The sequence below is a fragment of the Equus przewalskii genome, chromosome 5 (genome assembly GCF_037783145.1).
Source record: "Equus przewalskii isolate Varuska chromosome 5, EquPr2, whole genome shotgun sequence".
Classification (NCBI taxonomy): Eukaryota; Metazoa; Chordata; class Mammalia; order Perissodactyla; family Equidae; genus Equus; species Equus przewalskii.
The window spans coordinates 25,937,015-25,964,889 of record NC_091835.1 but is presented as its reverse complement, the minus strand read 5'-3'; the positions used below and the strand labels follow the sequence as shown (position 1 = coordinate 25,964,889).

At 63.4% G+C, this 27,875-nt stretch overlaps 1 protein-coding gene across 1 annotated transcript in view; it reads right to left on the bottom strand.

Annotated features, from left to right (window-relative positions):
* The window catches only part of GPC1 (glypican 1), a 30,870-nt gene extending 6,263 nt beyond the window's left edge, over nucleotides 1-24,607 (bottom strand). The window contains exons 1-2 of the mRNA XM_070620235.1: nucleotides 24,167-24,607; nucleotides 2,551-2,709 (exon numbers count right to left, since the gene is read on the bottom strand). Coding sequence (XP_070476336.1) covers nucleotides 2,551-2,709; nucleotides 24,167-24,332 — 325 coding nt within the window. The 5' untranslated portion in view covers nucleotides 24,333-24,607. The remainder of the gene's footprint in view (nucleotides 1-2,550; nucleotides 2,710-24,166) is intronic.
* Between the last annotated feature and the right edge of the window lie 3,268 nt (nucleotides 24,608-27,875).

Sequence of the window (27,875 nt, the reverse complement as noted above, 5' to 3'; positions counted from 1 at the left end):
CCCTGTCCTCCCCACGTCTGGCTCTCCCTGTCCGCCTGTCTCCCTTGGATGCTTTCCTTCTGGTTCAAGCGGCCCCAGCTCTTATCACGCTCTCTGGAAGCCGCCCTGTCTGAGGGCCCAGCGGGGAGACCTTTTGCCGCCCTTGGGACGTGACCAGAGCTTCAGACGGCGGGTGGAGGCTTTCCCGGGGTCAGGGTGTAAGCATGCACCTCAGACCTCCATGGCTGGGGAAAATGCCCTATACTCTGTGTGTCTGGCATGTGCCCCAAATAGCGCTCACCCCCTCGGCAATGAGACATCAGGATCCATGACCGCAGAGACCATCCACTCAGACTCGACCCAAGAACTGTGGCTACCCTCCCTACAGAGGCCCCGGGACCCTGGGCAGCCAGGGGTTTTCAAGCCCAAACTTCGGTGTCCCAGGGACACAGGGCCATGTTGGCTTTGCTCTGGGCCTGGTGGACATCAGGCCTGAGATCCTCGAACCAGCCCCCACTCCCACCCACCCAAGGCCTCAGGCTGCAGGGCTGGCTGGGGCAGGAGACCCCTCTGTAGCTGGGCTGCCGGCCCCCAAGTGGGAGCTGGACAGCCCCTGGGCCTGGCTGGGGGACTGTGGGAAGGGGTGGACAGTCCAGGTTCCCATCCCAGCTCCCTCTGTGGGGTTCTGGCTCCTGGCAACCCCCTACCCTAGTCTCTCTCCCTAAATGGGCAGTTTGTTGTTCAATCATTAGCCCCGCTACACACTGGGGATCCTGGACCCACACACCCATGCGCAGCCCCATCTCCTGACCGGGGTCCTGCTCTGAACCAGGCCCGAGGCAGCTGCCCCCGAAGGCTAGGAGAGGTGGGTGTGGTGGGGCTGGTGAGAGAGCTTAGGCCCCCGTGTCCTTGAACACAGCCACCTGTGGCCCTGCCAGACTCACTTCCCAGGGGCACTGCAGTCCAAGGCTGCTGCTGGTGGCCCAGGCGAGGGCCGCTCTTGAGGCACAAGGGGGCCAGAACCAGGCATGACGGTGCGGGTGGGGGTGGGAGGTGGCATGCAGAGAGGGAGGTGGAGGAGAGAGATGAGGTGTCCCTTCTAACAGAAATTCTGGTCCCAAATGGGTGTCTGAGTTTGCGCGCCAGACAAGACGGCATAAGTATCAGAAGGCCAGAGCCTTCTGGAGGGCAGTGGAGGGGCTGCAGGGCACAGAGCCTGGGATGGAGTTCAGAGTGTGGGGGACACAGAACCCAGCACAGCAAGGAGGATGATGGCAGAAGGGAGCAGGAGAGAGATGACGGGTCAGGCTGTGGGTGGCATGAGGAGAGGGACTGATGCATGCAGACGGGACACCAGGAGTGCCAACAGGGAGCAAGGGGGGATCAAGTGCTGCAGGTCTCAGTGACCTCAGGGATACCCCGGGACGCAGGGAAGTGGACGCAGGGTCCCCACCCACAGACAGGCCCAGGAGCACTGGGTGTGAGGTGGCACTGAAAGGGGACGCCCACATTACACCCACCCCTCCCTGGGCAGCCAGGGAAGGCTTGCTCCAAGTGTCATCATCAGAGGCACAAAGATGCCAGCTGACCCAACAGGGACCCAGTAGGCGCCAATGAGCTGAGGCCAATTAAAGCTGGCCAGGTCAGCAGCCACGTGGAAATGACCTCGGGCTCCCCGGCCTGTCCTCCGCGGCAGGGGCCACCCCTCCCTGGGAGCCTGTGAGGCCAGCTGCTGTGGGCGGGAGTCCAGGGGCTGAGATCCACGGGCCTCCAATGGAAGCCACTGCGGGTGTTTGCAAGCTGGGCCTCAAGGTCATGCCAGGGCTGCCCGTCAGCCTCACGTGCCCACTCTCCCTCTTCTCTCTGTTCAGGCTCACTGCCCCAGCCCGCCAGCTCCACCCTGCACCTTCTCCCTCCACTGAGACCTTGGGCTTCGATCTCAGCTCAGAGGTCCCTTCCTGGGGGATCCCCCAGCACCCACGCTGGCCTCTTCGAGGTGCCCGCTGTCATACATCACCCCACCATTCCTTGTTACAGCCGGCTGCTCTCTGCCCAGATCTGACCACGTGAGACCTGGTAAGGGCTGGGGATGACTCAAACAGCACAGCCGCACTCTCCTCGTGTCCCCCCAGGGCAGGCCTAGCTCTCTGCAGCCCCATCACCCCTGATCTCAGCCCTCACCCTGAGCTCCCTGGATCCAGGCCACCTGGTGGCCAGAGCAAGGCCGGTCCCAGGCAGGTGCTTGGGAAAGCTCTGTGCGTGACAAGGAGCCACCTTGAGAGCAGAGGATCCCCTCTGAGGGCCTGATAGAAGGGACGGGCCCTCTCTCTCCAAAAGTGCACACCATGCAGTGGACGCAGAGGCCTGCAGACAACTCCAGGGCTCACGAAACCCCTGCTCAGGCCTCTACCCGTGGGCAGCCTTCTGCAACCGTGACGCCCCCAAACCTCAGCCCCCAGCCCCCAAGTGCTAACGCACTACCCTGACCCCACCACGGGGAAAGGGCCCTGTGCACCTAGCTCCCCACAGTGGCAGTGTCCTGCGGTCCCCGTGCTCCAGCGGCCCACTCACCGTCAAAGCCCCGCAGCTGGGTGGCGAGCATGGCCTGCAGGGCGCGGCCACTGTCCAGGAGGGCGGTCTCTAGCTCAGCGCGGCTCCGGTTGGCCAGGTTCTCCTCCATCTCGCTGGTGCAGCAGGTGTAGCCCTGGGGGCAGATCCGCAGATGCTCGCCTGTGGGGAGGGGCCGGCGTGAGGGAGAGGAGGGGGCGGGGCGGGCAGCTGTGGGGACCGCAACAACTGGGCTCTGAGGGGTCTCCTGGGCAGAGTGGGTGTGGACGGCAGATGCGGGAGGGGACACAGCTCTGGCGCAGGGCCTGAGGGGTACGCCAGCACAGGGATGCAGGAGCAGGGCTTCCTCTGCAGGCCCCGCCCTCTGGGCCGCCTGGGGCAAGCCCTGTTGAGGGGTGGTGGGGGCTGGGTGTGAAGCAGAGGGCAGGTGGCTGAGCCCCAGTGCAGGGATGTCCTCTCCACTCAGCTCCGCCTAGCCCCCAGCCCCGCCCAGCTGCCACCAGGCACAGGGGGGCCATCCCAGAGGCTCCGGAGCAGCTCAGCTCTCAGCTGTACCCCAGCACAGAGAGGCCTCGGGGTCCTGTGTTCGGGTGGGGGTGGGCTGCCAGACTCCAGGCTCACTAGGGGAGGCCTGCCCGGTGCCCCTTGCCTGGGCCCAGGCTGAGCACGGGGAGGGAGGAAGGGATCCCCGAGGGGAAGGGCAGAGTCTCCTTCCTCGGCCCTAGCATGGGGGGCAAGCTCCCACCGAGGACACGTGCAGCCTGGAGACCAGTTCTGGGCTGGCAGAGGCTGTAGCCCCACAAGGGGCGGCCTACCCCGGTGGGGATGGGGCCGGGCCCAAGTTGGCTGGCGGGCCTGAGGCGAGCCCCGCCCCCATCTAGCAGGACAAACCCGTGGCCCCTTCAGGTGACGGTCCCTTCTCCGCACCCTCAAAGTCCCCATCACACCTTGTGCCACAGCCTCCGTGTTGGCTCCCTGGGGACTGCTTATAGCCCTGAGCTAAGACAGTCCCATTACCAGGTGAGGACATGCCCTGAGTCAACACAACCCTGCAGGCACACCATGCAGCCCATGGGGATGGTTGCCTCAGGGAGAGGAAAATCCACTCCTTTGAAACCGTGCTGGTCCCAGTTTTGTAACAACTGCATTTTGAGGTGGGCGCTGTGATCCCACTTTATAGACCAGGAAACTGAGGCTCCCCGAGATCAGCTTTCCTGTCCAAGTCACACAGGGAGGGGCCGAGGGCTCAGGCGGCCTGACTGCAGGCCCCCACACCCACTGGGTCGTGGGTCGCACCCCACCCCACCCCTCCTCCCAGCTCTCCCGGCGCACTCCCCACAGGCCGAACTTCCTGCTTCTAAGCTGGAGGAGGGTCTCTCCTGGTGGGGGCCTGGGCTGGGCCCGGAGTAGGAGTGGAGGCAGGGGTCTGGCCTGGACAGGGGCTTTGTGGGGCTGGGGTAGAGGTGTCTGCTGGTGCAGCCAGCACAGCTGTGGGCAGGGGGTGGAGCAGCCTGGGCCTAGCTCTCTGGGTCCTGAGGCATCCTGAGGGGTGGGGGGCTCCGAGGTAACCTGGAGAGGACTCTGCAGCCCTGAACGAGCTGCCCCGGTGGGCAGTGGCTGGAGGGTCAGGCAGCCTCTAGCAGAAGCCTTGGGGGGTAAATAAGACTAAGTAACGATCTCGAGGCTGGATGACCCCTGGAGAGCCTGTAGGGGTGGCCAGGTCAGACTAAGTTCGAGTGTGTTTCTCTCCTGCATCCCATGTGCACAACGCCCGGGGGAGCTGACACAGTGGAGAGAATGGTGTCTGGGCTCCAGCGAGTCACACTGTGGGCCCCTCTGTGGCTCTGTGCCCCTCAACTTGACAGCGAGGAGACGGTGGCACTGCCGCAGGTGCAGTGAGAGGGGGCCGCTGCATACTTGGGTGGGACTGGAGGGAGGTGTCAGAGGGGCGTGGGAGAGCCCACTCAGAGGTAGAGGGTAAGGGGAGGTTGGGGGTGCAGAAAGGTGGGAGGGCAGAGGCAGGACAGCCCCCTCCTCCTTCCCACACAAACCTGCCCTGAGCGCCTCATTTGCCAAGTGCCCCCTGCTGACACCTCCCTCCTCCTGCCCGGGGGCTTGCCCCCTGCAGGGGCTGCATGTCTGGAGGACCACCACCCCCATTCCCAGGGCCTGGAAGTGATGCTAGCATGCTCATCTGATGGGGGCTATGGCCACCCACCTTGGGACAGGGCTGACCTTGGGGTGGATAGATCAGGGTGGCAAGACAACTTGTGTGCCCACCCCTTAGACAGCCCTGGCCTGTAGGGGTTCGCAAGTAAGGGGTCTGGGATCCAACCCCCTGGGGTAAGTGAGGCCAGGTGCAGGCCTTGTGGGAGCCAGCTGGGGTCGAAGGACAGAGCCTGGCTCCCCTGGGCCTGGTAGAGAGGAGGCACCCCCCCATCCCGTCCCCCTTCCTTCTGGGGGTGTAGTTCACCTCCAGGCAGGGAGGGCTGGGACATGAGAACATTCCCAGCAACCATCCTTTGCTCTCAGCTGCCTTTACTGACGCTGTGTGGCCCCGGACCCTCGCGAGCAGACAGCAGGATACAGAGCAGGACCGAGGGTCCTCTCTCAACGGTCCCAGGTGGCACAGCAGGGCAGATATTGGACCCACCTCCTTGAGGGTGCAGGCCTCCGGGGGCTGTGCAGTGGGGCCGTGTGCACCCAACCAGGAGGAACCTGAGGCTCCCTATCCCATGCTGGCCAGAGGCCCACCCCGACCCCTGTGGGCCTCCCCCTCCAGCTGCAGGGCCCAGAGAGCACCCTCAGCGGGGACCCTCACCTGCAGCTCAGGATCCCTAGCTGGTGGTACTGGGTAGGGGTGAGAGGGTAAGTTAGAGGGTGTGCCCTGGGGGAGGGAGAGGTGGCAGGTGCTAGCCTGGAGCTTCCAGGTGACACCCCTGGCTCAGCTCTGATGGGCATCCAGCCCAGGCCAGTTGGGTCATGGGGCAGCAGGTGGGCAGACAGGAGGGTGCAGATCCCTGGGGCAGACAGAGCTCTTCAGGCGTAGGCACCCATGGGCCACAGGGGCAGACAGCATCCCCAGCTGGCTGCCCTCCCTCCTGAACCCTCCTGGTCCCCTGGAGGACCCAACCCCCCTCCTGAACCTCCCATTCACACAGACAGGAGAGAGAAACTGAGTTGACAGAGAGAGGAAAAGACAAAATACCAAGAGACACAAGGGGCTCCCCGGTGCGCAGGCTCTGAGTGGGGCTCCTTGGCACTGTCGGCCCACCCACTGCTCACAGCTGGGAGCTGGCCCCCACCCCAGTGGCCTCCCCGCAGCCCCCCAACCCTGCCTGGCCACCTCGTCCAGCCGGCCCGGTGACCTGCGCTGTTCCGGCAGCCCCAGCACAGCCCCCGTCCCTCCCTCCCTCCTCGGACACACACGGGAGTGAAGACACGGAGCCAGAGCCTGGGCGCCGGCCTGAGGCTCCGGGCAGGCTGGGCCGAGGCGGCCCCCGAAGCCTGCTGCAGGGCGGATGCGGTAGTCGAGGCACAGAGGCTCTGAGCTTCCCTTCCGCCCAGCCCTGGCCCAGATCAGCCGGGGCCCACAGGTCATCTGTTGGTCCTGGACATCAGCTGGCTGGAGGTGAGCTCTGCAGCGCACCCCTGCACTTCCCAACAAGCAAGCCGCCCCTCCTGGTCAGAGCCAAAGGGTTGAGCGGTGGGGGGGGGTCTGCCTGGAGAAAGCATGAGCTCTCTGACCCTAGAAGTGTGCAAGTCAGACTGACAGCATTCTCCTCTTGTACTGCAAACTTCTCCACACCCAGACCCGCCCCTCTTCTCTCAGCTCAGTACCTGGAGAAAGGTGAGACTCAGGCCAGGCAGGAGAAACTGCTCCTGCTCCTCCCCACCCATCGTACAGCTGCCAAGTCCACCCCAGCGGGCAGCATCAGCCTGTCCCCTCTTCCCACTGACCCCTCCCGTCCACACTGAGGCTGCTCCCCAGGTGCCCAGTGACGGTCCCTCCTTTTGTCCTTGGTCCCTTGGCTGCTTTTTCAACAGCTGACTATTCCTTCCAGAACTCTCCCTTCCCTTAGGCTTCAGGAAGCTTCCTCTGGAGATCCCACATTTTCTGGAGGGGGAGAGGGGAGGTTTGTTCCCCTACCCTGTAGAGCCTCTCGTCCAGGCACCCGCCCCCACCAAATCCCAAGGTCCCCAATTCCCAGATGGCCTCTGACCCTGCTCCTCAGGTTAAAATACCGGCACTCATGCCCTAACCCCATCGCAGGTGCTTCTCTTGCCGGGCAGACAACCGAGGTGCTTCCCCCTGCCAGATTCAGACCTCTTGGGGTCCCCCAGACCCCCTTCTCCTCACTAAGCACCTGTCAGTCTACAGCTCAAACATCTTTGAGGCTCACACCCTCCTGCCACCTGCTGACACAGCCATAGCTCCCAGCCCTCCCGTCTTAGGGCACGAGCAGCCCCCTAATGGCATCCCCACCCAGCAGCCACCACCTCCAGCACTGTCACCCCAATGGTTTGGCTCAAGATCCCCATCCCAAAGGTGGTCACTATCTCTAATGCTGGACACAGACCTCATTTGTCCAGACCCAGCCTGGCAGCCGCCTGTGACTGGCGGCCCTAGAGCCCTCCCAAAGAGACTGCAGAGGGAAGATGGCGCCACGCCAAGCCCATCTCTCCAGAAGCTTCCACTGCTCACACAGGAGTATGCAGACCGCCTGCTCGACCCGCCTTTAAAGCCACATCCCAGACGCTCTGCATCAACTCACCCAGCCGCCCCTGGACTACTCCCTCTAAATTAGTGTAGACAATTAGCCCGCACTGGCCTCCTGCACTGTGCCGGGACACAGCTACGTGGGCAGTCTCCACGTACCACGGTCTCCAAACACACCAAGGGAAAGGCCCAGGTCTGTCTGGAAAAGTAGGAAGGGAGCTGCTTGCCCATCCCTCCCCTCTACTCAATTCTGAACCCCATAGCGCGCCTTGCTGGCTGACTGCGGGGGCGGGGGGAGGGAATGCAGAAGGCTGCCTCCAAGCAATAGACCCTTTTTTGGACAACTGCCCCATGCCCACTCCCCCGGGGACCCCATCCAGCTCCAGGGGGCCAGGGGATCCTCTTGGCATGCCCACCAGTCAGCTGCGGGGCACTGGACAAACGCCCAGCATCTGGGCACCATCACGGTGGGAGCTCCAGACCTTCCTTTCTTACCTTCCCCACCCCCGTCCCCCTGAAACGCGCGCACCCCGCCAGTCCCTGTCACAGGGTCACACCTGAGCGTCTAAAGTCCATCCAGGAGGGCAGCCTCAGACCCACCTCGGAGAGGACATTTCAACCACCATCTCCCCGACCCTTACAAACACATCAACACCCATAACCTCTCTGGGTCCCAACGCTACCCCTCACCCACAACCTCACCGACCACCCAAGCCCCCTCCACCATTTCAGCCAAATGACAGCGTCAGCACCGAGCCCCTCTGCCGCCTCCGTCACGGACTGGGACCCGAAACCGAGGGGCGCCGGCTAGGGACACCTCTAGCTTGGTGGGTGGGAGGGGTCCGCCCCCTATGGCCCGCGAGGGGCTCCCGCAGGCCGGAGGTGACAACGCAAGACTGGCCGGGGCTGCGTCGCAGGCGGCGGAACAAAGGCCAGGCTCCCTGGTCGCCAGTCGTGGTGGGCAAGGATGGAGGAGCGCGGGCCGTGGAGCCGGAGCCGGCGCGCGGGGTCTGGAACTGCGGCGCGCAGAGACGAGGGGCGCTGGCGCAGAGGGCGGGCGCGGAGGGGAGGGGGCTGGAGGCGGGGGTGCCGGGGCTGCGGCAGGCGGGCGGGCGAGGCGGAGAGGAGGGGGCCTCGCCGTAGGGGGCTGCGGCAGGCGAGGGGGAGGGGTGGGGGGTGGAGGGCGACGCGATTGGCGGGGAAGGGGCTTGCCGCAGTGGGTGCGGCAGGCACGGGGAGGGGGGCTCGCAGGGGCTGCGGCAAGCCAAGCGGAGGGGGATGGGTCTGACAGAAGAGGAAGGGGGGCTTGCCGCAGGAAGGGGGCTGCGGCAGGCACTGGGGGAGCAGAGGAAAGGATGGGGTGGGGAGGGGTGGCAGGAACGCTGCGGAGATACGGCCGAGAGGGCCACGGAGATGGGGTGAAGGTGGGGAAGTGATGGCGAGGAAAGGAGGGTCGGTGATGGCGAGCGGTGAGGACATGGAGACTGGCGATGGGGCTCATGAGGCGAAGGGGATGGAGCGATGGATGCCGACGCGGACAAGAGCGAAGACGGGCTTGAGGTGGGATGTGGCGGTGGTGTCGGGACGACGAGGGTGGAGATGAGGATGGCAAGGAGGAGGGAGTGTGGGTGGGGGTGGCGCGCGAGGGTATGGGGATGCAGTGGGACTGGGGAGATGGAGATGGCTAAGGAGCAGATGGCGGACTGGGGACCCGGCGGGTCACCCAGCTTGGATCCCAGCTCCGCGGGCGCCACCCGGCCGTGGCCCGAAGCCCGTTTGCGGCGGCGGCGGCAGCAGCTCCAGCAGCGGCGTCCCCAGCTGCGGTGGCGGCGGCGGTGATGCTCCGGGCGGCGCGCGCGACTCCGGGCGCGGATGCGAGGGGGTTTGGGGGTCCGGCCGGACCGGGGAAAGGCGGGGGAGGACCCGGCTGGAAGGGCTTGGAGGGAGAGGAGCCGGGGCGGGACAGGGCAGGCGCGCTGAGGAGTCTGCGGCCACCGCGCGGGACAGCACCGCAGCCGCACTGGCGCGCACGGCCGAGGACGCGCCTCCTTCCGCAGTCCCCGCCCCGCCGCGCTCGGCACCGCCCCCGTCTCCCAGGAAACCTGGGCGGCCGCCCCGCGCCCCCTCCCGCTGACTGCGGGACAGCGGCCCACAGCCCCCTCGCTTCCCGCGGCCCGGTGCCCACCCCTGCGGCCAGCCCCCTCCCGCTGTCCCCCTGCAGCACGGCCGGTGCAGGCCCGGGGCTGGGTGCCCTGGGGAACTAGGGCCCAAGCCGGGATGGTGACGGGGCAGGTGTCAGGTTGCTTCCGCGATGGGCAGTGGCAGCCCACCACCTCGGGAGTCCCCTCTCCTGCTGACAACGACCAGATCCCTACTGCTGTCTGGGCACTCAAAGGCCACCACCAGTCACCACGAGTTCTCTACCTGCCCCACCCCCAGCCCCTGCCCCAGTCTCTCACCTCACTGACCTGGGCCTCCATCCCAAGGTCCGGATCTGCTTCCCCTAGGAATAACCAAACTCTGCACACTCTCATCTAGCTTGGCTGCCTCCCCCACTCCTGGGGCCCCAGGGCAGCGGGGGGAGTCCTAGGAGATGGACTGGAGCTGCCCCCTCGGCTGTGTCCACAGGGGACATCCTGGAACTGCAGAAGGGGACGACACGGCTCAGGGATCCTCTCAGCCATGTTCCCCCAAAAGACGCATCGTAGGCCCATCCGCCCACCCTGTGAGTGCCAACAGGCAGAGATGGCAGGGCTCTCGGCTGGGCCAGAACACAGAGCAGACCCTCAGGGGCCATCGAGGGAGCCCGCCAGGCCAGCCGTGCCCTGGGCCCACCCAGCACGGGCCCCATAAATACTGGAGACTGAACAGATGAATGGGAAGGGGCAAAGGGGCTTTGCTGCTCACCCCAATCCAGCCACTTCCCTCAAAGCTGGGCAGCCATCCCCAAGGCCATGGCCACTCCCGCCTGGCATCCCAGCCCCTCTGGTCACCTCCATCCAGCTCATGACTTGCTGCTTCCACTAACCCCTGGAGCTCACACGCCCTCCCCCTTGCTCCGCCCTCTCTCAAGGCCCATTCACCTCTCCCTTCCTCCAGGAAGCCCTCCCAGGTCTCTCTGGGCCAAAGCACCTGCCCAGCCTCTGGCCTCCCTGAGCACGGGGAGGCCCTCCCCAGGGGAGGAGAGCCGCTCTGCCTGCCTGTGGGGACCCCCACTTCCCTTCTCTCACCTCTCTGCCCAGCAGCGGGCCAGACCTGGCGCTGAGTAAACAAGTGTCTAAAGAAACTGTACGGAGAGAACTGTTGTCCAGCGTTGGCATTCACGGAAACAATGCTTAACACCATCATGGTCCCAGAGCCCCAGTCTCAGACCTCCCCTTCCCCTGGGAAACCAGCACTTTCCTGCCCTGGCCCCTCCCCAGAGGCAGCAGGACAGCCAGACACCCACAAGCGCTACCTTATTCTTACAAAGGCCCCAATCCCCGCAACGAGATGGAGCACTTGCTATGTGCTGTTAAGGGTCTCAGCCCTGTCTGCGATTTTGAATCATTTAATCTTCAGAACAGCTGCTCTTTCCTATTCTACCGCTGATGGAGCTGACACAGGGAGCTAAAGTGACATGCCCAAGGTCACTCAGCCTGGAGCGGCTGCGCGGACACGGGGCCCAGTGCAGCCCAACGATCCAGGCCTGGCCTCCCCCGCCTCTCCCACGGCAAGCCCTCCCTTGATCCCAGTCCCAGGGGAATTCCTGAGCAGGAGGGCGAGGCTGAAGCAGGAGCAGACATGCCCGCAGACGGCCCGCCTGCCATCCGGAGAGGTCTGGGCGGTCTCCAGTGGATGGTCTCTCCGGGGCCGCTGACTCAGCATGGCCGCCCAGGCAGCACCTCCGGCTCCAGCACACACCCAGCTCGCAGGTGTGTGGGCGCCGAGCAGGGAGCCCGAGCCCAGCCCTGCAGGCACAATGTAGGGGCGTAGGGGACAGCAGATACAGTCCAGGATACAGCCAAGCATGAATTTCAGATAAACAATGCATTATTTTTTAGTATAAAAGTATCTGGCCCAAAAGAATTGAAATCAGAGACTTCAACAGAATCTTTACACCCCTGTTCGCAGCAGCATTATTTACAACAGCCAAAGGGTGGAAACAACCTGAGTGTCCAGTGACAAATGAGTGGATAAACAAAAGGGACATATCCGTCCAGCGGAATACTATACAGCCCTGACTCAGGCTATAAGGAGGATGAACCTCAAACATATCATGCTCAGTGAAAGCAGCCAGACCTGAAATACGGGCATGATTCCACTTCAAGAGGGATCCAGAGTTGTCAAATCCACAGAAACAAAAAGTAGCAGGGCGGGTGCCAGAGGCTGGGGCAGGGGGAGGGGAAGATAGTGTTTAACGGGGACAGAGTTTCAGTTTGAGAAGATCAAAAAGTTCTGGAGATGATGGTGGTGATGGCTGCCCAACAATGTGAATGTGCTTAATGCCACTCAACTGTACACTTAAAGATGGTTAAAATAGGAAACTTTATTGTATTTTACCATTAAAAAAAACCCCCCAAATATCTGGGACATATTTATAGTAAATACATGGGGCATACTTACACTAAAAATTTATTTGCTGTTTATTTAAAATTAAAATATTCAGGGCATATTTACACTACAAAATCACTCACTATCTGACATTCCAATTTAACTGGGCATCCTGTAGTTTTATCTGGTGGCCCTTTGTGGGGTGTGGGGAGTGGCCTGACTGAAGTCACTCAGGCTCCCCACCTGCAACACCCTGTCTCACGAAGGCATGGACACACACACACACATGTCCCCAGGGCTCCCTGGCTGGGGTCCTCAGACCCTGCCCAGGCCGGCAGCAAGAGGGGAATGGGGGGTGTCAGAGGGGGCTTTGCCTGCCCACCTCAGCCCCCAGCCACCTCAGAGAATGATGGACCTCAGCGACCCAATTAACAGGAAGACACAATTATCCCCATCTTACAGATGGGGAGACTGACGCTGGGAGAGGTTATGTGAACTTGCTCAATGCTCAGACCTGTTGCCTAACGCCGTTCCCCTCTGGCCTCTCCGCAGGGCCTGCAGCTCCCTTCTGAAAACCAGCCGCCACCCTGCAAGGCCACCCCGAGCCCCTCCTGCTGGCGGCATGGCCCTGAGCTGGGGTCGTTCTCCATCCTCGTAGGCTGCCCTCCAGGAGAGGCCTGCAGCCAACTCTTCCTGCAATTCTCAGCTTCCCAGGACCAGGACTGGGGATAGCCGAGTGGTGGGTGACAAACGGCAGAGTCCCTCCCCGCCAGCCTGGATCTCTCTGACCCCCAGCTGTGGCTCTTGGCCTGGCTGCGGACAATGCTACCAACCCCATTTTACAGAAAAGGACTCTGAGGCAGAGAGAGGTTCAGCAGTTGGCCCAAGGTCACACAGCAAGTGAGTGTGGAGATGGCGTTTGAACCCTGGCAGGCTGGCCAGGTCCAGGAGACCAGGTTTTGGCTTGCTTTTGGGCCCATCTCTTTCCTAAGATGATGGCCAAGAAGATCAGCCTCTGGATTCAAGAGACCTCGGCCCTGGGCTGGGGCGTGGCCTTACCCATTCGCCCAGCAGGTTGCCTCCCTCTGAGCCCCAGGGTCAACATGCCCCTCCCTCCTTCCTTGAGCTCAGATGCCACCTCCTCAGAGCAGCCCTCCGGGCCCTCCCTCTTGGTGCCCAGCCTTCCTGACTCTGTACTGACGGGTCTCCCCTCGGCCTCAGGCTGCAAACTCTAGATGTCAGAGAAAGTGGAGGCTGGGCCCTTGGGCTGGGTGTGCAGTGTGGCCGTGCAAGCCTCTGAGGTCCCCACGGAAGACAGGACGAGAAGGCCAAGCTCACAGCAGGAATGGCCAAGGGGCGCGTGGGGCCCCAGGCCATCCCAGATGGGGAGGGGTCTTTGCTCTACAGCACAGGGGCCATGTGCGATTGCAAACCCCACGTGCGTGTCTAAATTCACATATGTTATTTCTCTTTACTTTTAACTTACAAAAGTAACACGCGGTCACTGTGGCCAGCAAAGCCACAGCTCACGAGACCTGCTATGGGTCCTTTCCTGCGCCAACATTGTTGGTGGCTGCATTTCAGCACTGAGAACAGCGCCTGACACACAGTAGGAGCTCAACTGAGGGATTCAGAGAGCCTGCCATGTCTCAGTGTCCCCATCACTCCCACCTGCAGGCAGCTGGCCAAGTTGCCGCTCAGCCTCAGGTGCCTGGACACCCCCCCGCCCCCCACCTCCTGGTCCCCTGCTCCCATCCCCTGCAGGTTCTGCTGGGTGCAGACATCCGGGCTCCACCAGCCTTCTGGGTCACCGCCAGAGGACCTGCTCTTTGTGCCCTGGGCCCCCTGGCCATCTCCTGAAGCCCGGAGACCCCTTCTCAGGATGATGTTTATGAGGTGAAAAATTACGCAGAGGCTCAACCAGGAAAGCAGGTGCAACGCAACGGTCATCAGAATGTCATAAAACAAACGTGGGCTGCACCACACGCGCTATCCTATGAACAGGTTTTGCAAGACCTGGCGCAGGTCTAACAGCGACCAGGATCTCAAAGGTGTGATGAGTGTCAATAGTATTTCCGCTACAAATGTAAAAAGACACAAAAATGCTAGTGGTTTCTATTGGTGACCGAGTCCCAGATACCAGAATACCACTGTTGCCTCGTCCACAGTCGCGGGAAACGTTGAATTTTGGTTAGAGGTTAGCAAAAATGGAGATGTAATTTCTTTCTCAGCAAAGTTTAAAACTAGCCCTGGGCCTCTCCCGTGCACCCCAGTTAAGAACCCCAGCCTCGAATGACCTGCCTGTGCACACCTGTATCTGTCCACTAACCTGTCCATCTTTCTAGAGCCGACTCCACCACTCACCCCTGCAAGGCTGTCCTGGCCCCAAAGCAGAGGGGTACCCTCTCCCCTGTGCTCCCTCGGACACTGGTTCTGTCCTGCCTAGGGCTTTGGATCAAGTGTTCCTAATGGGCTGTGGCTGGCATTTCTGGAAGGCACCTTCCAGCTGCTCAGGAGTATCCTGCACTGCACAGGGTCCCTGGCCTCCCTGACCCCACCCCAAAATTGCCGTGACAACCATATCCCAGGAAGGGGGCTTTAGCTGTGTCTCTGACCTACGGCCGCCCACAGTGTCCTCCAAACTCCCAAATACGCTGTGACAGGGAGGCACCAGTCCCTGGTGTTAAGTTACTCCAAGGGAGAATGCCAAGATGCCTGAGGGTGTCCTGTAGGCAGCCCCCACGAGGCCGGGGGGAGGAGGTGAGGGATGGTGGGGCTGAATTATTTAGGAGCAACACCCCTTTAAAATGCTGCTGTCAGGGGCCCGCCCCGTGGCCAAGTGGTTAAGTTCGCGCGCTCCGCTGCAGGCGGCCCAGTGTTTCGTTGGTTCGAATCCTGGGCGCGGACATGGCACTGCTCATCAAACCACGCTGAGGCAGCGTCCCACATGCCACAACTAGGACCCACAACGAAGAATATACAACTATGTACCGGGGGGCTTTGGGGAGAAAAAGGAAAAAATAAAATCTTTAAAATACCGCTGTCAGTCCAGGGTGTCCTGTGCTCCATGACAACGGGAGATGCAAGTCAACGCCTGAGCCAACCCTAGCAGCAGGTGGCATCATCTTTCTCTCCAGGGCCTGGAGGTGGTCACAGGTGGGTGGGATGTACTCCCTGTGGCCCCCAGAGCCTGGGCTGGGCACTCAGGGCTCCAGACGCTTGAGGATGCACTCGGACATCATACACAGTTCACCACAGGGGCCCAGACAACAACAGGTGGCCCCAGGTACTGAGAACACGCTTAGATACACGGATGGGCCCGGATGGCCACCCACAGCTCTCAGACAGTGGTCCTCAGTATTACGGATGTTGCCCGAAGGTGTGCACAGGCCACAGACCTTCACAGGTTCTGGCGCTGATGGCGAGCCCAGGAAATGTCCCCACCAGGGAGGCTTGGGGCCACGGGCACTGCCAGGTGCACCTGCCCAGGGCCTGGCTGCCCACCTGGGAAGGAGATATGCTGGCCTGTCCCTCAAGGTGTCGGTGGCACTGCAGCCAAATCCACCATCCCAGGGCCGACAAGCCAGGTCCTAGATGAGACTTAGAACACAGTGCCTGCCAGGTCCTGGATTGCTGGGTTTGGGAGGGCCTGGCAGCCTCAACTGAGTTTGTCACTAGACCCTGATCTTCTGGGGGGGTGGGGAACATGGCTTTTCATCTCTGTGTCCCTAGCAGAGGAGTGAGCACATAGCGGATGGGGGGGGGGGGGGGTAGGTGGATGGATGGATCGATGGATAAATGGAAGGATGAGGGTCCCATGGATGGATGGATGGGTGGGTAGAAGGACAGATGGATAAATGGAAGGATGAGGGTTCCATGCCTCCTGGCCTGTGAAGCCCTGCCTTGTCTCTCACAAGGAGGTACGGCAGCTGAGCTCAGGCATTTGGGGCCCATCGGCAGGACCAGCTCTGATCTCATGAGGTCCTCCCGGGGTGGCTGGCTGGCAGATCCTGGGCTGGAGCTGAGCTGAGCCTGACCTTCTGTTCTTCAAGCTACCGGCCAGTCCTTCCTGAAGCCTGAGTCCTCATGTGGGCATCACGAGGGCCCCACTTGGGCCTGCAGGTTCCCAGGCCCCACCTCTTTCCTGGGCCTCCATGGCCCCTCCCCAGTTCCTCCACTGTCTCAGCCTGGGGACCCCTTGGTCCTCCGGGGCCTGCCAGGGCCGTCTCTCCCTGCAATTGTGGGGTGCTCTGTGGCCTATGTTCTGGGGCTTTGACCCCCAGCTCTCTGTCCTCTGGCTGACCTCACCTCTGCACTCTGGACCACATGCTTACAGGACCAGGTCATATGGATGGCACCCCCATTACCCTAACAAGGTAGGCTCGCGTGGCCTCACCTCATACCTGCTCCTCTGTGGGACACCCCTTTCAGGAGTTGGCACTGGCACCCGGTGCCTACACCAGACACCTGGGGCCAGTCTACACCAGGGCAGAAGTGACTTAGTCAGCATGTGGCAGGGTCTAGCCTGGGCAGTGAGGCTATCGGGGAGAAGCCACTTAAGGAACAGGGCTCTGAGTCCTGAGAAGCCCCTTCTGGGACTCAGTTTCCCCATCTGCACACTAAGTGGTCATATGAGATGATACTCAGCCTGCCTTCCAGATACCCCCAGGCAATGGGCTGGTGGAGGTCAGGGCATGGCTGCAGGAGACAAGCCCTGGGACTGAGGCCCTGGTGGGCTCCGGGGGCACCCTGGCAGGAGGGAAGGAGAGGATAGGGCGGCAGGGGCCCAGAGCCGGCCCTCCTGTAGGGTTTCCCCTTACTGGCCAGCACCAGCCCAGCTCCTCTCCTTGGCCCCAGGCCCTGCTGTGGCTGTCTATGCCTCTGACAAGACCCTGGGGCTCACCTACGCTGCAGCCTCCCTGTGGTGATGGGAGACCTGCCTCATGGTGCTCCCGGGCTGGTCCTCACAGCCTACCAGTCCCTCAGCGCTGGTCTCTGGTTTCCTGTCTGCTTCTCACCCTCCCAGTCTGGGCCTCAGGCTGGTTTGCAAACGGCCTGGTCCCCTCTCCTACTGGAGCCCAAGCCAACGCTCCTCCTCTGAGATGCAGCAGGGGCAGTGGGCAGAGCTCCGGGCCCCTGGGGTGCTGAGGTCAGGGCAAGTGCCAAGGGAGCAGGATTGATGGAGCCCCCCTGGGGCTGCCCTGTCACCCAGCCAAGCCTCCAGAACCCAGGGAGCATTTAGCACAAATGAGCAGCGAGCCTCCTCAGCCGGGCCACTGTGCCAGGCGACAGCTGCTGCCCAGGCCCCATGCCGCTGCCCGCCTCCCAGCTCTCTCCCTCTCCAAACCCTCCAAACTCAGGTGCTGCTGGCTGCCTCCTGGCCCCTCAGCCCCACTGCCTCCTCCGGAAGTCTACCTGGGGGCCCAGCACCTGCTTGCATGCTGTGGCCCTGCTTGGAGGCCCTCCCACTTGCAGGTGGGAACACTGAGCCTTTCTAAGGCACACTGGTACCACTGAGTCACAACTCCCCCAGCCAGGTGCCCCCAATCCCCATGAAGATCTTAAGGCCAGCCCCTCACTGCCAACTCTGGGGCCCTCCCAACCACAGACGGCTGGAACTGGGCAAGGACCGGGTGGCAATGCAAGGCCAAGAGCTACGGTCCCTGAGCATGCCGAGACCAGGGCTGTGCCCTGAGAAGCCTGCAGGTGGGCACGGGTGAGGAGGCTGCCAGGGGATGGTCTGACCCCGCCACTCTGTCGTCCGGGCCTGAGCGAATCTCTGCGATGAGCCCAAGCCTGTGGCAGACTCGGTGAGGCCTGGTCCTATCCTGAGAAGCCGCCACCACTAAATACTCAGAGCCCAGGCTCTCCACCCACTGGACGGGAAGTGCACGGGCATGAGGAGCAGGTGTGAGGGGCTGCCTCCTGCTATTGGGCTGTACCACGTCCTGCCAGTTCATATGCCGGACTCCTAACCCCCAGGGCCTCAGAAGGGGGCCTTGCTTGAGGATGGGGTCTTCACAGATGTAACTGGTTAAGATGAGGTCACACGGGAGCTGGGGGGCCCCTAACTTGATAGGACTGCTGCCCTTCTTTTTCCAAGGTCAAGTACGGAAACAGACATGCACATAAGGAGAAGGCCATGTGAAGATGAAGCCAGAGACTCGGGTGCCAAGATATGCCAAGGATCGCCAGCAACCGCCAGAAGCTGGCAGAGGCCTGGAACAGCTCCTCCCCTGGCGGCCTCAGGAGGAACCAGCCCGGCCGACACCTTGATCTCGGACTCCAGCCTCTTGACCGCAAGATAATAAACTTCTGCTGTGTAAGCCACCCGGTCTGTGGTATTTGTCACCGCAACCCTGGGAGCTGGTACACTCCTGACCCTGCGCCCAGCCCAGGCCTGGCACATGGGCGGTGCCTGGGATGTTTACTGCACTGAATGGAGCCAAGGCCTGCCCAGACTTGGGGAGCACCCAGGGAGCAGGGAGAGCCCCTAAGTGGGGCTGTGTTGGGGATGCCTGGGGAAGTTGAGCATCAGGGCCAAGCGCCTGAGGGAGGATGGTGCCCAACGTGTACTGTGGGTGGGCAGGGAGAGGACCTGCCGGGCAGGAGGGATGCATGTGCCAGGAAGGTGAGCCAGCCAGGAGCGCGTGGAAGACAGGCAGATGAAGAGATGGCCCCCAGGGGTTCCTAAACCCACCCAGATCCCAGGATTTGTGCCCAGAGAGCAGGGCTCTCACACTCAGAGCTTCCTCAGGACCCATGGCCTGACTTCGAACAGCTGAGGAGGCTGGATGCCTGGTCCTGACCACAGGACAGAGGCCACAGTGTGGGAGGTCAGGTCAGCCCTCACCTCAACCCTGGCTACCATGTGCTCCCACCTGGGAAGGCAGCCTGGGGTGAGGTGGGGCCTGGAGCAGACGGAGGAGAAGGATGGCAGCCTCCTCCACCCCAGGAGACTTCCGGCAGCTCAGGGCACCTGCCCAGGCCTGTTCCTAGACAGACACCGCTGACAAGAAAGGCCGCCAGCCAGTGCGGTGGTGAGGAGCTGGGCTCCGGGGTGGGCGGCCCTGGGCTGGAGCCCTCATCCTCCTGAGCCTGTTTTCTCTCCCAAATGTGGCCCATGACCTGACCCCACGGGGCCGTGCTGGCTGTGAGACACAATCAGGGTTGGCACCGAATGCCAGGCAAGGAGATAGGACAAAAGCAGGGCTGGGCTCAGGCTGCAGGGCCCGATACTCACCTGGACCCAGACACGGGTCCTGAATCTTGGTCCCAAACCACCCTGAACCAAGCCAGGCCTTGGGGATGAGGGTCTGGCTTCCAGGAGAGAAGTCCAACCTCTCACCACCTGGCATGTCCAGGCCTGGGCACGGCACACATGGGGCCCAGGCCCGACCTGACGCCCATGTGGCCTCGGGCAAGTCCCCCTCTCCGCCTGTCTCCCCGTCCAGGGCCAGCTAGGCTGACACACCCACAGTGCTCTCTTCCTGACGCCAAAGCCCAGCGTACCACCCGGCTGGCACGTCCCCAGTCCCAGTCCCAAGAGGCCTCCACAGCCCAAGAGGCCGGTCAATCACGGGCTCACAGCTCACGCTGTTCCTAATTAGCACCAGCATGGAGCCAGCTTACTAAGGGACTGGCCTGTCTCTTGGCCTAGGCTCACCAGCCCCTGGGGGACTAGGACCAGCATGGTGCTGGGGATACAGCGGGGGCCGCTCCTTGGGCTGGCCAGCAGCATACCGTTGGGCCACCCACTGTGTGCATCCTGGGGTCACTTGATTCACACCCCTGGGGCCTGGGAACAGCCCTTAGCATGGTGGAAGTGACAGGCCCCAAGGCAGGCTGACAAGCTGGCTTTCACTGGACAGGCAGCGGGGGCCTGGCGAGAGAGTAAGGCCCGGCCCGTGGAAGGCCGAGTCATGGGGCAGTGCTGTCCAGATGGAGCTGGGCAAGGCTGGGGGCAGGGAGACCAGGGCAGGTGCTCAGGAGGAGACGGAGGTAAGATAAGTTCTAACGAGGCCTAAGAAATGGAAGCAGGCCGAGGAGAGCCGACAGGAGAAGGCAGCTGGTGGCCCATTAGGGCCAGGACCTCACGGTCCCATCTCAGGCCTCCAGGCTGGGATGGCACGAGGTTTGCAGAAAACACAGACCATGGGACTGAGCAGCAGTTAATGTGACAGGCTTTGGGGTCTGCAGACTGCACTCTAGGCCCCAGAGCTCCACATGGGCTGAGTGCCCTGAAAAAAGTTATATGGGTTCTCTGGGCCTCGGTTTACTCCTCTGAAACCAGGTCTACAAAGACCCCTCCTTATCCAACATGTGAACGAGACACTACCGGGAAGTGAGTCACATGGAGCCTGGTTCATGCCTCCGCAGAAGACCTCTGGAGCCAAGGGGACAAGGGGGAGGATGTGGCCTCAGGCCACCCACACAGTCCACAGTGTCCACACGCTCTGCCTCCCAGCAACCTTTGGGGGTGGTCGTGACTATTCCCATTGTCACATGTGAAGACACAGAGGCACAGAGAGGCCGACAGGGGTGGGAGGCCAAAGCGGCAGGACGCTGCCTGTCCTGGCCCGGGGAGGACGTCCTGCCTCCCGGAGGAGCACAGCAGCACGTCCAGCACAGAGGCTGGAGCAAGGGGCCCAAGCCATTGCATCAGGCAGGTGGCCCTGTCGAATCCTGGCTCCCTTGGGCCACCCCCCCTCGAAGCCCTGTCCTCACGATGGGGATGATGAAACCTCAGCTCGAATGGTGGAGGACTGAGCAGCGGCCCAGCCCGAGGCTGCTGACCACCTTGGGGACCCAGATTAGACACACGGAGGCTTCTGCCTTCTGAACGGGACAAGGGACACAGAACCTTCTGGTCTTGGGATAGGCTGTGCACCAGGTGGCTTGCAAGAGCCCCGTTGATCGTGGCTGAGAGACAGACGCCGGGTGGGCTCTCTCCGGCCCAGCCAGGACAGCCCTTTCTAGGACAAGGTTGGGGGAGGCCCACGGCTTCTGAGGACCCTCCCCTCATAATCTGTGCGCCACCCCGCACCCCCCCCCCATGAGGTCACAGCCAGCCCAGAGAAGCAAAGATTGCTACAGCAGGGCCTGAGGTGTGGTCCTCGGTATGGGCTCCACCTGCATGCTGGTGCCACCCTGATTCTTGGGGTAGAGGAGCAGCTGGCCGGTTCTGGTTGCACTGACAGTCCCATGCCCCCCGACCTCTAACTCCCAACGCTGGACCTGTCTGCATCTCCCACTACCCACCCTGCATGACCCAGCACAAAGCAGGACATTCATGGGACCCCAGCAAGTGTTCACTGAGAACCTGCTCAGCCCCGGGAGCTGGGCCCAGTTCTGCGGCTACAACAGAGGTGAACAGACAGAGGCGGTCCCTGTCCCAGGACCCAGCAAAGGGTCAGAAAAATTCGGGATGAATTGTGTCGAGTGCTGGCAGCCCCGGCAGGTGCTTAGGAAACATCTGGGGACCAGAAGCAACCTGGCAGGAGGAGGGAGCCCCTGCCAGGAAGGGCTGTGATTCAGCACGAGCCAGGGTGGGCATTTCCCAGCACGGCAGAGGGTTCCAGCGGCGGTTCAGTGCCTGGCCCCTGCTTCCTGTACAACGCTCTGGTCTGAGGGAGGGCCACATGGTGGCCTTCCCCAGCCGCTGCCCCCAACGCCTGAGCCTCACCTGTCACCACTGCCTGGCCTGGCTGTCCAAAAAACCACACACAGTCAGAAACGGAGAGTAACACACTCTGATGGTCCCCTCTTAGGAGCCCACCACCATTTCTGCTCCCTCAGGCAGAGACTGGAAAGGTCCCCTGCAGAGCCAGGGCAGCCCTCCTTCCCTCCCAGCCCCGAGGAAGCATTGGGTCTCTGCCCTACCCAGCCGGGGGGCCAGCTGAGCCAGGGGACTCTCAACAGGGGTCCACCCCCAAGGGTCCCCACGCTGGAGAAGTCTGGCTGCTGGGCCTGCAGGAGAGGGGACCTTCCGCCCGGCTCCTGGAGAGCAGTGTGCCGCCGCGGGCCCACCAGAGGGCGCCTGGTCCGCGGAGGCCAGCACTAGTCACCCGGAGCAGAAGGGGACATGGCTGGCCGGCTGGCCGCTGCCCTGAGAGGTCACCCTGCTTCCTTCCCCCACGTGGCACTGGTGCTCTCCTTGGCGCCTGGGCCCCCAGGGCACTCTTCACTTCTAGCCTTCTTCAGGGGGGTGTGGCCATGTGGGGTCGGGGAGAGCACCTCCCCTGGAGGAGCCCTTGGCGCTGGGACGGAGGAGCCGCAGGCCATCGGCAGGGAGGGCAGCAACCCTGCCCGGTCTCCGGCTTTCCAGATCCAGAGGTGGGCGGCGCCCGAAGCCCTGGCCAGCGCGATGCTGGGACAGCTGCTGCGCGGCCATACTCCCCCAGCGGGACGGACAGCACCCCGCCCCCACTCATCACACTGATAGCCACATACTTTGCTCATGCCGGCCGCAACCAACTGTATACCCTAACCCCAGGGGGCCAAGACCCAGCCTCCCAGCCCAGCCCCTCCTCAGTTTCTCCAGTTTGCCTGGCTCTCTCCTAGCCCTTGGCGGCTGCCCAAACTCTGCCACTCTGGCTCTCGGCCTAACTAGAACAGAGGCGTGTGAATGTGAGCAAGTTTAGGATGGCCCCTGGGGCACCACGGCCAAGTGGATGTGGGAAGGAGGGCGGTGGGGCAGAGGAGAAGGCTTCTGTCCAAGAGGCAGGGCTGGGTGGGGGCAGCTGCTCAGCCACCCTGAGACCCTGTGCTCTGAGGAGGGATCCAGCAGGATGGCCAGGGAGGCCGGGCAAAGGTTCCTGTTTATGTGGGGGGAGGAGCAGAGGTGGGGGTGGAGCATGAACCAAACTCTGCCCAGGGCCTGTGCTGGTGTGCCCCCCAAACCCATCCCACCTCCAACCCGGGAGGGAGCTGGGACACTGACAGGGCCCCGTCAGCAGAGGGAGGCACAGCAAGGCCTGCCCTGGGATCCTTGAGAGGGGCCTCTCCAAAACCTCAGGGGAGGTGTCAAGGGATCTCTCAAGGCAGCCTTCTGTGCATCTGCCCTTCTAGGGGCCAGGGGGCCAGAGCCTGGCTGCCTCCTCCCAGTCCCCAGCAAGGCATAGGCATGGCCATGGCCCCCGCCCCCATGCACTCCTCTATCATTCAGAATTCCGTGGCCCTAGTCATTCTCTGTTCCTGTGCCACCATTTGAGTGCCTCGCTTACCTGCCTGACCCCCCGCCCGTTTGGAAAGAGCCCCCCAAGAGCAGGAATCTGGTTTGCTCTGCCCTTGTCCACTGTGCCCCAGACAGACCAGACCCAGTGCGGCTCTGGACACGTGTGCAGTTTGAGGATGAAGCCTGGGGGTCCTGGAGGTCCTTAGGACACTGTGCTCCACCCCTCACTCTCACATCCACTTCTGTTCCCAAAGCTCATCAGAAGCCAGCAGGGAGGGGGTGGCAAGACTGCGGGCAGCTGCAGGGCTGAGGCCGCCTGGGAGAATCCACGCTCTTACAGAGAAATGACATGGCCCCTGGGCGGGATCCAAGGCGCCGACCACCTGCAGCTGGACTCCAGCGGCCCAGAGCGGCAGGCGGGGCGAGAGCACCAGGCGAGCACAAGTTCCCCCGCAGGAATCAGGAATCCCTGCCAGGCGGCGTTCCCGCTCGAGGTGGAAGAGGTCGCGCCTTCCCCGCCCCCCCGCCAAGCGCACAGCTCGCTCCCTGTCTCGCAGGGGCCCCTAGGCTGCCCTGCTAGGGACCCCGCGGGACTCCCCGGGCCCGACACGAGGCGCCTCTTGGAAAGGCCCGGACAGCCGAGTTGGAGTCCCTAGCCCGCGGCCACCTTCAGCTGCGCCCCGATGGCCGGCCCCGCAGCTCAGCCCTGGCTGGCGCCGAGGTGGGCCGGAGCGCCCCGGGACTCGGACTCCTGCCCCGCCGCCGCGCTGGGCCGAGCCGGTGGCCGAAGACGCCCAGCTCGAGCCGTGGCCCTGGAGGAGGCACGGAGCCAGGGACCGCCCGGCCCACCGCCCGGCGAGGAAAGCTCCGCGGGGAAGGGGCGGGTGTGCGAGTTGGGGGCTGGGAGTGACCGAGCGGAGCGGAGGAGACCGGGGGGAGGCAGGGCGGCGCGGAGCTCGGAGGCGAGGGCCCGAAGGGGTGCAGACAAACGAAGGCGCAGGGGACCACTAGGGGTCCGGGTGGCCGGGCACAGGCGGCGGGATTCGAGCGCCCGGGGCGAGGGGCCGCGCAGGGCAAACCAAGAGAGAGCAGGAAAGAATGGGGGCCGCAGGGGGAGACCCGGGCACGCCGGGGTCCGGGGCCCGCAGCCCAGCCAGGTTGGGGCCCCCGGGCGCCGCGCCCTCACTCACCCGAGATCTCCGCCTGGGGCACGTCGCTCAGGCTGAAGCCCTTGGCCCCGTAGATCTGGCGGACTTCGCCGCAGCTCCGGCTCTTGCTGGCAGGGTCCCCGCGGGCGCAGGCGGCCAGCGCGGCGGCCGCGCACAGCAGCCACCAGCCTCGGGCCCGGAGCTCCATGGCGGGGCCGGCGGCGCCCCCAGCAGCCCGCCCGCGCCCCTCTAGGGTCCCGGCCGGGCCCGCGAAGCCCCCGCCCGCGAAGGGCAGAGCCAAGGTCCCGGCGCGCGGCTCGCGGTCCGGAGGCCGAGGAGGCGGAGACAACAAAAGCCGGCGGCGGCCGCGGCGCGGGGCGCGAGGTCCAGCCGCTCGGTCGGGCCGCCCAAAGCGCGGCGGGCGAGCGCGCAGTCCCGGCTCGGCGCCTCCCCCGCCGCCGGCCCGGCCCCTCGGCGGCCGGGGAGACGGGCGGGGAGGGGAGGGCAGGGGAGGGGCGCGCAGGGCGGGAGGAGAGGGGAGCACCGGGCGGGGCGGGGCGGGGCGGGGCGGGGCGCGGCGCGGGGGCGCGATCCGGGGCGCACCGGGCGCTCCTCCCGCTCTCCGGGGACTGGGGGCCCGCCCGGCTCGCGCAGATCTATTGACTGCTTGAGGGAGGCGAAGGAACGGGGGACCGCGCGGGCTGCGGCCGGGGTCCCCGAGGGCGGGCCCCCACGCCCAGAGCCCGGGGCGGCGGCACCACCTGTGGGGGCGGGGGCGGGGGTGCTGAGGCAGGGCTTCCCCCGCCGGACGTGACATCACGCCTTCCGCGCGCCTATCAGGGGCGTCCCCGCCCCCAGCCGAAATCCGCATCTCTCCCATCCTGGTTCTCCTTTGCTCCGGCCCTGCCTTCCTGCGCCCTGGCAGCGCGCCCCGCGAGTCCGCTCCTGCAGCGCCTGGGTCCCCGCTGCCCGCCGCCCACACATCGGTTCGCTGCCTCCCTCCTCTCCCGCACCCGTTTACCAGCCCCTCGTCCCCCATCGCGTTTTCAGCCGCTTCTCTCACGGTTCCAGCTCACATGTGATGTTTTTGTGGGGGAGGGTGGGGGTCTGTAGGCGGGAAGCTAGCCAAGGGACTAGACCCCACCTTCTCCAAGCCCTGTATGGAGCCAACGACCTGCTTAGGTGTTGGAGATGGTCATCCTGTTTTTGGTTCCTCCACGTGGTTCTTTGGATGCTGGAGAAACAAAAGTGAGGGGGGCAGAAGCGTGTCTGTGGGTTTGGGCAGCTGGGCCGTGGCACGTGACCTCTTGGAGAAGGGATGGGGGTCGAGGCCAACAACCGGTCAGATTGCTGGAGGATGAGGAGTGTGTGACGCGGTGACAGAGAGTGCCAGGAGAGGTCCTGGGTGAGGCTGGCGGGGCACCTGGCGGAGTGAGCGGGCAGTGCCCTTAGCTGCAGAGGGGAGGTGGGTCGGGGTCTGTGAGAAGCTGAGGGCGCTGGTATGCGGAGGGCTTCTGTTTCTCTCTTCCCTGGCTGCTGCGCCCCTCCCCCAACCTGCCTACTCTCCCCTCTGCCACGTGGGCAAAGGTCCCAGAGACCACCAGGCCTGGGCTAAGCCATGAATCCAGATCCTGATCCGTGGAAATGGAGGAAGCACGTAAATTGACACCTTTGGCAGAGGACCCCAAGATAACCGTCGCTGGCCAGTAAGGGTGCCTGAATCTCAGGGTTGTGGTTTCTTCTCGCAGCAGGGAACAGGCCCATGGGGTGCTACCCACATCCCCCCATCCATGCCTGTGGGCTTGTGCTCCATCCCTCCCCTGGGGTCTCCTGCGCTGCCTTCCAAAGAAGGCTGCTCCCTTCACGGAGACACTGAGTCACTGTGCGAGGTGGAGCCTGCGGGAACCCCACCCAAGTGTCCAGCGCTCCTGCCCTCCCCATGCACCTGCTGCCTCAGCACATTGGTGGCTCACAGACCCCTGTGCAGCAACACCTTCTTCCCGCCTGGATCTGGCACTGCCACCTGGATCCCTCCTCCCCTGCATGCCTGGCTCAGGCCACCCTGGATAGGCTGAGGGACACCTGGCCCAGGCCCTTGCTGTAGGAGCTCACCTCCGCTTGAGGCTCGAGAGTCACCTACTCTCTCTATTGTTGTTGTCGTCATGACTGTTACCTCCTTACAATCCGGCTAGACTGGGGAGCTCCTCAGCGTCCTGTGCATTTCCCTGCCTCCGCACAGCAGCGTGGCCAGGCTGTCCGTGAGTCACGCTCACACAGCAGGTTTCAAGGACATGGTGGTCATGGGCACATCCCCTGCCTGAGTACCTCCCAGGTGTGTGATGGCTCCACCCCCCAGAGAAGTCCTTACCGCCACCTGCGAGGTCCCTTTGCAGATCACGACACTCCCAGCCAGGGCCCTTCCCCGAGGGAGGAAGCATGTTGTTCCCCAGGCGAATCCTGAGCTCTCATTGCCATGATGTTAAGGGGAACGGGGCAGGTGAGAAGCACAGTGTCTCTTTCAAGAATGGCTGTAAGGAAGACCATGGGGGTGGCCCATGTAGATTGCCAGGTCCCCAGTGGGGCACAGGTGGCCCACAGCCTCCCCTCCCTCAGCCAGGAGTCTGGGGCTCTGGCTGTTTGTTCCTCTCTTGGTCTCGTCCACATTGGGTGCTTTGTGGGTGCTCGGCCTCCCGTGCTTGAGGCTCAAGCTGGGCTGGGACAGGAGTGCCCAGGTGTGGGCGGCCTGCACGGCTTCCCAGGGCGCATTGTGCCTCCCACCAGGGCAGTTTCTTTCTAGCTTGTGCTCCTCAGGACACTTGATTGAAAGCAACAGAAAGCCAACTGGAGGAAAAAGCGTGAGCAGAAAGCAAATGCATGGTCTCTTGTCCGTCTCTGGCACTAACTAGCTGGTCCTGTCCCTGACTAAAGGAAGCCGAGACCTGAGTTCAAATCCGGGCCCCACCACTTAGCAGCCGTGTGATTTTGGATGCTGCACTCGGCTTAGTCTCCTAAGCTCTCCCGTGAGGATCTAGGAGAGGCGCTGAGAGATGCGCTCAGCATGGTGGCTGCCCGTGCAGTGCAGGATAGATGCTGCCACCGTGACCAGCGCGCACCCAGCTCTGGGCGGCCTGCCCTCAGGGGCCAGGGTCAGGGGCTTTGACCAGGGGCCCTGCTGTGGTGTTGGCACCTGACCCAGAGGGACAGCAGGCGGGCCCGTCCTCCCAGCTCTGCGTGAGGGTGGCGCCTGCCAGAGCATCTGGATGACAAGGAGCAGGGAAGCCAAGTGCAGGGGGCAGCCAACCACTCGGTGATGGCTGGAGGTGGCTTTGCTGTAGGCTACCAGAGGCAGGTGACAGGCACGGAGAGGAGATGCTGTCTGCATCCCCAACGCTCCTCCCCTGGCTTTCCTCCAGTTGTCTGACCATGGGGTCTTCTTCCTTGCTCCCTGACCCAAGGCTTGTGCCTCCTTCTTACGGACTTGTGGACATCGTTACTGGGTGAGAGAAAGGGCTCCATCCCAGGCCGTGCAGCCCAGAGGAGCTGCCCCCAAGGGCCGGCAGCCAGGACCATCTGTTCCCGACACACAGGCTGTCTCTGCCGGTCCCGCCCTACTTAGCACCAGGGCCCTGGTCCCTCAGATGTGGGGCCGCCCCAGGACAGCCCAGGATGAGGGTTGCAGGGTGGCCAGGCCAGGACACAGCTTGACACAAGCAGCCGGGGCATGGGGAGCCAGGGCTGGTTACACTGGGGA